This window comes from Capsicum annuum, chromosome 1 (assembly GCF_002878395.1).
Source record: "Capsicum annuum cultivar UCD-10X-F1 chromosome 1, UCD10Xv1.1, whole genome shotgun sequence".
NCBI classification, from domain to species: Eukaryota; Viridiplantae; Streptophyta; class Magnoliopsida; order Solanales; family Solanaceae; genus Capsicum; species Capsicum annuum.
In genome coordinates this window covers 88,542,679-88,554,453 of record NC_061111.1, presented here as the reverse complement: position 1 = coordinate 88,554,453, position 11,775 = coordinate 88,542,679, and the positions used below count along the sequence as shown (strand labels likewise).

General features: G+C 38.5%; 1 protein-coding gene across 1 annotated transcript; it reads left to right on the top strand.

Moving 5' to 3' along the window:
* The first annotated feature begins 1,137 nt into the window (after window positions 1-1,137).
* On the top strand, window positions 1,138-3,672 carry LOC124897808. The gene is made up of 4 exons (XM_047411271.1): window positions 1,138-1,325; window positions 2,387-2,502; window positions 3,024-3,248; window positions 3,344-3,672. Exons 1-4 carry the CDS (start codon window positions 1,138-1,140, stop codon window positions 3,670-3,672), a joined length of 858 nt encoding a protein of 285 aa, XP_047267227.1.
* Window positions 3,673-11,775: the final 8,103 nt, after the last annotated feature.

The following is an 11,775-nucleotide window of genomic DNA, read 5'->3' as shown; positions in this document are numbered from 1 at the left end:
AATGATTTATCTTCGATGAACCAATTGGTTGACTCACATTTTATGTCGATCAAACAATTAGAGCAGCAAATGGGCCAATTATTGGTGGCACTTAATCAAAGGAAGTCTAGTACGTTACCTAGTATCACAGTCCAAAATCCTAAGAAGGATAAATTGTGCATGGCAATTACCACTAGAAGTGGTAAGGTGTTGGACAGCCAATCTATAGGTAAGCCGGTAGTTGATGTGATAACAGAAGATGTGGACGAAGATAATATTGATAATTCTATGGAATCTATAGGATCAGATAGGGTTATTCCAGATACTGTACCTGATTATCAGCAGACCGTTACATTTGAACAAAAAAAGGACAAGGAAAAGGAAGTTGTGGTTAAAACTTTGCCAAAACCACCACCTCCCTTCCTTCAAAGACTAAATAAAAAGACTAATGACATAAAGTTCAGTAGATTCATGTCTATGTTGAAGCAGCTGAATATAAATATGCCTTTGGTTGAGGCATTAAAGAAAGTGCCAGGGTATGCCAAATTCATGAAGGATCTTTTGACAAAGAAGAGAGCATCAAGTTATGAACTAGTTGATAATCTCCATCATTGTAGTGCGATTGCTACTAGGTCATTAGTTAAGAAGAAGGCAGATCCGAGAGCCTTCACTATTTCTTATACGGTGGGGTCTTTGGATTTTGCCAAAGCCTTATGTGATCTCAAGGCTAGCATTAATTTGATGCCGCTATCCATTTATAAATAGTTGGGGTTGGGAGATCCTACACCAACCAACATGTGGCTTGTAATGGCAGATAGGTCGGTAAAACGGCCTGTTGGGGTTCTATATGATGTATTAGTGAAGGTAGATACCTTTATTTTTCCTGTAGATTTTGTTATTTTGGATTTCGAGGTGGACTTTGAGGTGCCCATAATCTTGGGTCGACCTTTCCTCGCAATCGAAAGTGTTCTTATTGATCTACGAGCAAATGAGCTTTTATTCTGGATGAATGATGAAGTAGTGCATTTTGATGTATGCAAATCAATGAAGTATCCTAAAGAAATGAATGTGTTCTGTATAGTTGATATTTATTATGAGAAAGAGCAGGAATTATCTTTGGAAGAGCGGCTTACTGTTGAGCCATTGGCTGCTGTGCTCATGAACTTTGATCGTGAGGATATTGATGAGTACGAAGAAACTGTCTGTGGTTTGACAGGAATGGGTTCATATTCTTATGCCCCCAAGAAGCTGGATCTTGACCTTAAGAATCGGCCTTCACCACCAGCAAAGCCATCCATTGAAGAGATACCAATGTTAGACTTGAAGGAGCTACCTAGTCATCTGAGGTATGTGTTCTTGGGTAGTAGAAATATGCTGCTAGTTATTATTACTGCTGATCTCGATGAACAATAGGTGGAAGATCTTATCTTTGTTCTTAAGAGATATAAGAGAGCTATTGGTTGCACTATTGCAGATATCATTGGTATCTCTCCTGGCATATGTATGCACAAGATTCAGTTAGAGAAAGATTATGTACCAACTATTGAGCATCAGCGTCGCCTAAATCCACCTATATAATAGGTGGTGAAGAAAGAAGTCATCAAGTGGCTAGATGCAGGGGTGGTGTACCCAATCTCAGACAGTAAATAGGTGAGTCCTGTACAGTGTGTGCCTAATAAAGAGGGCATGATGGTAGTGGCCAATGAGAAGAATGAGCTAATTCGACTCAGGCCTGTCATAGGTTGGAGGGTGTGTATGGACTATCGAAAGCTAAATTCATGGACACTGAAAGATCACTTTACAATGCCATTCATGGATTAGATGCTTGATCGATTGGCAGGAAAAGGCTGGTACTGTTTCTTGGATGGGTATTTTGGGTATAATCAGATCTCTATTGCTCCTGAGGATTAGTAGTAAACGATGTTCACGTGCCCATATGACACATTTTCTTTTAAAAGGATGCCCTTTGGATTATGTAATGCAACGGCTACATTCCAGAGGTGTATGATGTTTATTTTCTCTGATATGGTTGAAGACACCTTAGAGGTGTTTATGGATGATTTTTTAGTAGTTGGAGATTCCTTTGACTTATGCTTGCTGAATCTAAGTCAAGCATTACAGCGGTGTGAAGATTTTAACCTGATCCTTAACTGGGAAAAATGCCACTTCATGGTGAAAGAGGGCATTGTTCTCGGTCATAAAATTTTTGCGAAAGGTATTGAGGTGGATAAGGCCAAAGTTGAGGTTATCGAGAGACTACCTCCCCCCATCTCTATTAAAGAGGTGCGTAGCTTTCTTGGACATGCAGGATTCTATCGTAGATTTATAAAGGATTTCTCGAAGGTTGCAAACCCATTGTGCAAACTTATTAAAAAAGAGGTAACTTCTTTTTTGATGATGACTGCAGGCAGGCGTTTGAATGTATTGAGCTAAAGTTAGTGGAGGCTCCTATTATTATTTCTCCCGACTGGACAAAATTGTTTGAACTAATGTGCGATGCTAGCGGGTGGCACTTGGAGCTGTGTTAGGCTAGAAAAAGGATAAGTTGTTTCATCCAATCTACTATGCTAGCAAAGCCCTGAATGGGGCTCAAAAGAACAGTTCTGGCTATAGTTTACACCGTTGAGAAATTTAGGGCATATTTGCTAGGGACTAAGGTAGTGTTCTATACGGATTATGCAACTCTGATGTACTTAATGGCTAATAAGATGCGAAGCCAAGATTGATCCGGTGGGTATTATTGTTTCAAGAATTTGACTTTGAGGTAAAGGATCGCAAGGGGTGCGAAAATTAGGTAGATGATCACTTATCCAGATTTGAATGCGAATAAACAATCAAGGACAAGTTAGATATAAATGATTCCATTCCGGATGAGATGATACTAGCTGCTAAGTTCGAGCAGATTCTATGGTATGCTGATTTCGCAAACTATATGGTAAGTGAGGTGATGCCAGATAATCTTTCCTTTCACCAAAGGAAAAAATTCCTTCATGATGTTACCCAATATTTCTGGGATGAGCCCTATCTTTTTTGGCGATGTGCAGATGGTGTTATTAGGTGCTGTGTACCAGATGTGGAGATGTTGAATATTTTGGAAGCATACCATGCTTCACCTATTGGTGGTCACCAGTCAAGCAACCACACTTCTCAGAAAGAACTAAAGAGTGGCTACTATTGGCCCCACTATTCAGAGATGCATATGAGCTTATTCGTAGATATGATCGATATCAGAGACAAGGATCAATCTCCAAACGCCATGAGATGCCAATGTACAAGATGATGGAAGTAGAGTTATTTGATGTATAGGGCATTGACTTCATGGGCCCATTTGTAAGATTGTATAGGTTAAAATACATCCTAGTAGCTGTAGATTATGTATCAAAATTGGTAGAACCTGTGGCGTTGGCTGACAATGAAGGAAAAAGAGTTATGGCATTTCTGAAAAAGAACATATTCTCCCGCTTTGGAGTACTAAGAACAATCATAAGTGATGGGGGATCCCATTTCTATAATAAAATCTTCAGGGCTGTGCTAGCAAAGTATGGAGTAAAACAACACCATGTAGCAACTCCTTATCACCCACAAACTAGTGGGCAAGTGGAGGTGTCGAATCGCGAGATCAAGGCCATTCTCGCTAAAACTGTGAATGCCAGTAGACAAGATTGGACTCAAAAGCTCGTTGATGCTTTATAGGCGTATCGAACTGCTTTTAAGACACCAATTGGCATGTCACCATATTAGCTAGTTTATGGGAAGGCCTGTCATTTGCCAATTGAGCTAGAACATAAGGTATTGTGGGCTCTAAGAAGGCTGAATATGCATTGGAAGAAAGCAGCTGATCTACGATTAGAGTAGATTAATGAGATGGATGAATTCCATCTCAGAGCTTAAGAAAGAGCTGACTTGTACAAAGAAAGGATGAAGAAATACCATGACAAAAGGATTACACAGAGAGAATTTATGAAAGGTGATTTGGTCCTTCTTTTCAACTCCAAACTGAAGCTATTTCTGGGTAAGTTGAAGTCTAAATGGTTAGGCCCTTTTAAAATTAGCCAAGTCTACTCATCTGGAGTAGTCGAGCTTGAAAATGAAGATGGTAGTGTCTTCAAAGTTAACAGGCAAAGAATCAAACTTTATATTGGTCCAAAATACCTAATAAAAAGTGTTGATGTCTTTTACCTCAATCAAGTCTGAGTATTCGAGATACCTAAGTCGTGCCGCGATGTTAAATTAGGCGCTAGTGGGAGACAACCCACAACATATTGTTGTAACCATAAGTAGAGTTTATGAAGTGTTCAGGACCAGAAGTGCTGTAAAGAGGAAAATTGGGCACATTTAAGCTACTGGAAATTTGCAACGGTACACTTGATGGACCGCCAAATTATTGACGGACCACCACACTCAACCGTAAAAAAAAAAGGAAAATGAATTCACTGGATAGGGTATGACAGCATGAGTGGCGGACGGTCAAGTATATGGTGAACCGTCAAAGCAGCCGTCAGAAGCAGGACTGCTGACCTATATTCTGGTAAGTAGTGATGGCCAATTTGGTGGACCATTACGACTGTGGTTGAACCTTCCATTTGCCATCACACCAAAATAGAAACTCATCGACTCAGCTGAGGGGTGACATCCCAGCGGTGGTCCATCACACTTATGATGGACCGTCAATTCGACTGTCACTTTAACCCTAATTCTGAATCGGGTTGGGTTAAATCGGTACTCTTTATAAGTACTCTGTATTTGATCTGGAATGAGATTTAAGAATAAAATTTAGCAGGTACACTCATTGTAATCGTTCCATGACCTTTGATTTTTCTACTTCTCCAAGTTTCAAAGAACCTGAACTGAGTTATCCTAGCTGAGACTCCTTCACTCCTCCATCACTTTTATATTTAAGCTAGGTCATTCTTTCCCTATCCCCATCACAAAATAAAGAGTAATAGAAGTGATAGAAGTTGAAAGTAGTTCAGTCTTTGAAGTCTCAAGCAAGTAGAATACTGCAACATCAAGGTATGTACATTTATTTCTTTCCTCTTGTTCATTTGAAGAGTAAGGGCATGGATTGTTTCATGATTTAGTCTAATGGTGTTGAGTTTGAATAATTTATGCTTAAGTTTGATTTAGTGGATAAAGTCTTGGTTAAAATGTGGTTTTAATGTTGTTGCTCAAGCTAAAAATTGATTTGGTCTTAAGCTGCGCTGAAAATCAGTTGAACCCATAAATATGCCTGAGGATGAAGGTCTAACGGTCAACATGGCGGACCGTCAACTTTGTGATGGACCTCCAAGTTGACCATCCTGAAGGTCAAAGATAATGAGTTTGTGGATTGTATTTGACGGTCAGACTGGTGGACCGTTAAGTTTTTGACGGACCACCAAGTTGATTGTCCCAAAAGTCAGAAAAATAAAACATACTGTATAAATCTGATGGTGGATCTGACAGATCGTCCCACCACTGGTGGACCGTCAAATCTCCTGTTAGGCCTCACTGTGAACTATTTTGCCTGTGTTTTACCTTGCACTGATTCCTTAATCCATTTTCAGGTGACATGGCTCCTAAAAATACATAAATCAAGGGAGGAAAATCTCAGTGAGGTAGAAACACATTTGCACCGGCCTATAAGACCAGGCAAATGGAAAGAGAAGCCATCATAATCCCCCAGTCTGAGAAGGGGAGTCACAATAACATTAGTTTCACCGATTCAAGCCCAGATGAAGAGATAGTTTCTTCAACTCAACCATTACCTATAGAAGGTGAAACTGAAGCGGCTAATGTGGAGAACCAAGGAGAAGTCGCTGAACCTGCAGCTTAAAACATGATTGGACAGAAGGATCCCCAAGTACGAGATACTATTAGGTGGCAAATTGAGGGAGCACAAAAAAAGTTCTATGATGGGTTACATCCCACTACTTAAGGAATTCGGAGATCATTCTATGAAGAACATCAGATTATTGCCACAAAGCTTCATGAATATCTGGAATTGGAACGCTGATTCAATGATTATAGATTGGCATGGATGAGCATGCCACCAGGGGAGTGCCAACCAAACTGGGTAAGGGAATTCTTTGAAAATTATATTTTTCTGGTAAAAGATGAATGTTTGAAGGGGACTCTAATTTTAAATAGACCAAACAGAGAGTCTGTTCCAATCCAAGGAGTTGTTGTTGATATCTCATCCCGAACTATCAACAAAATATTGTTTGGGCCAGCATACGAAGCTCTACCTGCTATCCTTGATTTCGAATATAGAATTAGAAATGCTTATGGCCAGAGATGATGGGCCACATCGTTGATCACTGATGATGGAAATCCGTCCTGGGCAACTAACCCCAAAGAACGCATTGCAAAATTCACACTTAGTTTCAAAGCTAAGTTTTGGTGGGCTGTTGTTCGATTGAGGTTAATGCCAACTAAATAAGATAAAAACCTGGATAATCACAGGGCTGTGATGGTAGCCAATTTGTTTAGGTTTGGACATTGATTTCAGCCAGCTAATTACAGATGAGATGTTTGTGAGGGCACATAAGCAGACTACTTCCACACCTTTCTTATATTTGATTACTGTATTATGCAAACAAGCTGGTGTGTCGCTGATTTGAGGCGTTGATAATGAAGTTTTGAGCCACTCATAAATAGGACATTGAGAAGTCCAGAGATGAGTCAAAGTTTGACATTCGAGTGAACAAGCCTCCAGCACATCAGTCTCAGTCTATACCAGTTCTCGAAGCCACAGAAATGATCAAAGGTATGCCTTTACCCATTACCACATATGCGCCTCCTAATTATGTGCCCTAGAGTATGTCTGTAGGTTTAGATTCTATACAGTTTGCTAGTGGAGCAGATTTTGTGGAATACAAATTCAACCCAGTAAATTTTGTCAAAGTTGTGAAGAATCAAAAGCGGTTCCAGAAGCAGTTAGAAAAGTGGGCTAGAGATTTCAAATGTTTTGTGGATAAAATTGTGGTTGAAGCAGTCATGCCATTTCAAACTATTAAAGTGAGGATGGATAACATGGAAGCTCGCATCAACAAAAGGATAGATTCTCTATTTCTTCTTAATCTTGCCATGCTCATGGCTGAATTTGAGCAGGCAAAGGCTGACATAGCTGAGTTAAAGAAAAAACAATCACAATCACCTGTATTTAATCTGACTCTGGTGGTAAGTGATGATGATAAGGGTATTCTGGATCTGATGGGTATACCAGTGAAGGATAAAGTCAAGCAGCAAATGGATGAACAAACAGCAAGGAAAGAAGAAAAAAAGAGAAAGACAGAAGAAATATCACCTGAGGAGTTAGACCAGCACAACCTAAAGAGAGCTGTGCAGAAATCAAAGAAGAAAGATGAAAGGAAAAAAAGAGAACAAGAAAATAAAGTGGCAGGAGTCTCTACTAGTGCTGCCCCAGAAAGGGGGCAAAGTACAGGTTCAATTCAGGAAACCATCCCTCAAAATGTCGAGGGTGAAGTTGTGAGTGCTCCTACCACCATAGGGGCCAACATTTTGCAGGGTGAGGATGATGGAGACTCACCACACTTGACAGATGCCTCAGAAAAGTGAGAGTCCCAATTCTCATGTACGGTAATTTATTGGTTTAAGGACAATGCATATTTTTCTATGTGAGGGTGGGGTTATTTACACCATGGTTGGATGTTGTTGCCAATATTCAGAATCCTATCATGTGCTATCTAGTAGAAGCGGCATGTCTAGGTTGTTTTTATTTTTGCATTTAAATTCTGTAAAGCGTAATGTAAATACAAGTGTTTAATGACAATCTATGAATTAGTTCGGTTTCAGCACTTAGTTGTAAATATGGAGAATGAATAATGTTGGTATAAGACGTTGAACATGTTTATGTAATTATTTACTTTTTTAGTTAAGCATGTGTAAATAACCATCAGTAATTCTATATTCAGCATTGGTCTGTAAAAAAATGCATAAATCATGTAATGAACATTCTGAGAATTGTAAAGGATGTTTAACTTCGAAGCTTATAGGTGTGAGGATTTACTTGCAGTTCTTTCATAGGATAAGACCTAGAACTTGCCCGAGCCATGGATACAGTCTTCTAGTGGAGTCATTAGGATAGAATAATAGGACTTCTTGAAGTTCTAAACCTTCTAACCTAAAGAAGCAACCCGGCCTGAAAGATTGTTCCTATTTGAACCCATCTTGTACCTCTAAGAATTGGTTTAACTTTCTGCCCTTGTCAGTAACTCTCCATAGGACTTTAACATTCAGCTTTGAACTTAGCCAAATGCTAACATTGTATATTTTAACTTAGACGAAACATCTAAGTTGAGGGTGGCTAGTGTCAAAAAATGAATGACCTAAATGGAGTGTGAGCTACAATCTAATTAGAAACAATTGGTCACTGCCTGCATCAACATAAGTTGAGGGTGACTAGTTCTTCTATTAAAAAAGAAAATAAAAAATAAAAAAATGACATAAGTAACAGATTGAGGGTAAAAATTTGCTAAGGTAGGGAGAGTTAAGTTTCAATGAGTGACTTCACTCGAAGACATACCCCACCTAATCCTAACCTTGTTGTAAGCCTTAAAAAGACCTGTTTGATCCTAGTGAGTAAACCATGAGAACGTGTCGTATGGCCAGGGCAAGCCTATGGGTACTTAGGCTATGTTTGAAATTTTTTTTGAGAGTGTGAGAGCTGGACAGTGTCCACATGATATAATAAGTGGTGGAATTCTTTATTGTGAGGGCAATCAAAGTTTTACTGAATTTGGTTTATCCGTGGGATGTAACATTCATGCTTGTGTACTGAATTATAAAAAATGCTGGGTGTAGATTCTGTTGTGTTAAATGCAGGAGATTAAACTGATGAGTGAATGTTTGCATAAGAGAATGTTTCAATGGTTGGTTGCCTGATATTTTATTATTCATGTGCATTATTTGGAGTTGAGTTGCTTTAGGACAAGCAATGATCTTAAGTTAAGGGTGTTGATGTTCCGGTGTTTTACAGAATATTTAGCATCATTTTCTTAGGAAAATTGTATGTTTTCAAGCACTAAAATGATATTTAATGAAGGTTTTTAGTGTTTTAGTGAAAGGAGATAACCACAGAAGAAAACTGGAAAAAGTAGCAGAAAAGGGGAATTGACGATCAAAATTATGGACCGTCAGGTTTACGATGGACCGCCATATATACCATCAAGTTGAACCAGAACAAGGCCTCCAGAGTAGTCGAGTGACGGATAATATGGTAGACCGTCAGACATGTGACAGACCACCAGATGGACCATCAATACTTATCCAAAAACTACTTCTCAGAGGGACTTGGTGACGATCAAGGTGGTGGACCGTCAGACATGGGACGAATCACCAGATTGACCATCAACATTTATTCAGAACCTGTTCTCCAGAGAAACTCTATGATGATCAAAGTGGTGGACCGTCAATCTTGGGACGGACCACCAGATTGACCATCAATTTTTATCCAGAAGCTGCCTTCCAAAAGGACTCCACGATAGTAAAAATGGAGAACCATCAGTCCATCGATGGACCACCAGGTGGACCATCAGATATTATCCAAAAACTGCCATTCAGATGAATCGAGTGATGGGAATGATGACGGATCGTTAGATCTTTAACGGTCCATCATATGGACCATCAAATGGGACACGGTATTTCCGTTTTTAAATTTTAAATTCTTTTTTTAGCTGGGACATATAAATACCAACTTTTAGGGTTAAGAACGCATCCTTTTACCTTTTACAAGTTTTCTTTTCATCTATTGAACCTCTTAGTATCCAAGTACTTTGGGGAATTTTAGTATCAAACAACTGATCATTGAAGATTCAAGGACTGATTCTTGGGGTTCTTTGTAAGTAAACTTTCCATTTATTTATGAATAATACAAGAATGAATTTTTTATCTTCTATGGAGTGTTGTGGCTAAATCTCATAACTAGGGTTATGGGATCCTTAATATGAAATACATCTATGGGTTGGGAATTAATTTGAGTTCCATAATTGAATAACATTGCATAAACCTTTCTTTAATTTCATGACTTTTCTTGGTTGCAACCTTGAGGAGTAAGCCCTAGAACACCACTTTTCTGAGAGGAAAGTATTTGTGGGGGAAAAGAAGGTGTTTACATGATTTCTAAGGGACTTAACCTTTAGAGTAATAGCTAATGCCCTAATAGGATTAGCTTACATGAGAATTAGGTTGAATGAATAAGGAATCCTATGAGTTTGAGAAAATTATAGGATAACCTATCCATTTAGGTTGAGAAACTAATGGATATAGAATAGGATTCAACCTTTCTTGCAATTGAATTTGTTAAGTGGAACTCATAAATAATTCACAACCCAAATGATGTTGGTATTTTGGTGATCATAAACCTGGTTTGATTAATCTCATAAAGTTACGAAATATGGAGAAAATCATTAGTTGAATTAATCTTGTTACAATTTATCATTTTACAAATTAAAAAAAAAACCCCCATTTTGGTTAATAAATTCTGATCAACAGTCTAATAACAATTACGACACTTAGTGAGCACAGTATTCCCTGTGGGATTCGACAACCAACCGTGTTGGGTTCTATATTTGACAGCGACCGCTTATACTTTCTATTGAGAGTTGTAATTTGGGCGTATCAAGAAGTCTTACGCAGATGTGCGAAGAAAGGATCTTGAGTTCGAGATTGACGATTACGTCTATATAAAGATCTCTCCCATGAAGGGAGTGAAAAGATTCGGCAATAAAGGGAAGCTCAATGGCCGATATGTCTATCCCTATAAGATTCTCAGTCATTTTGGCAAGGTAGCTTATGAGCTCGAGTTGCCTTCTGATCTAGCCTCAGTTCATCCATTATTTCATGTCTCCTTGCTCAAGAAGTCCATAGGTGAATCAACAGTCGTAGTCCCTATTCAGAGCATTGATGTTCAGAACAGTATTTCCTATGAGAAAATTCCGGTTGAAATTCTAGACTATCAGACTCGTAGACTAAGGAACAAAGAAGTCCCTTTAGTCAAAGTTCTTTGGTGAAAACAATCTATTGAGGGAGCTATTTGGGAAGCAGAAGCAGATATGCGTACCTAATATCCTCACCTCTTCTTTGCCAATTCAGATCAAGCTCAAGGTAACAGTACTCCTTAATCTTATTTAGTTTCATGATCAGTATTCTTTACAAACTTGGTATTCAACTTCATGCTCATGTTCCCATTATAAATTTGGTATCTAGTATCATTGCATAACCAGTCATGCTTTCAAGAGTCAGTTCATTCAAATATTCATGCATTAGATACGTATGTTCCATAGAAAAATTCAGTTCATCATTGTATTCAGTCATGCGTGTATGAGAGAAACTCAATCAAGTATCCATGCATCAGATATGTATGTTCAGAATAAGAACTCAGAATATCAGTAGTTCCAGTTGTATAGTCATGTTTTAGATGTTATCATCTCTCAAGTAAGCTTAGCCGATCATTACTCTTAGCCTAACAAGAGACATTCGAGGACGAATATTCCCAAGGGGGAGATATTATAATACCCCGAGATTCCTAACCGATAGTGGAACCATATTTCAAGATCATGAGAAATAAATTCTAGTTATTTGGTAGTTTTATGGTCAAGTTTGATGTGTATTAAGGTTTCAAATACGTCCTAGCTATTAGACGGCTCAAAACATTCCTTACCAATTGAATTCTTGGGAAGGATATTTCCATAGTCAAATTCAGATGATCATATCTGTCATTATACTATGAATTTTATCAGCTTATGACCCACCAACAGATAGATAATTGAATTATCTTTTCAACGATACCAATTT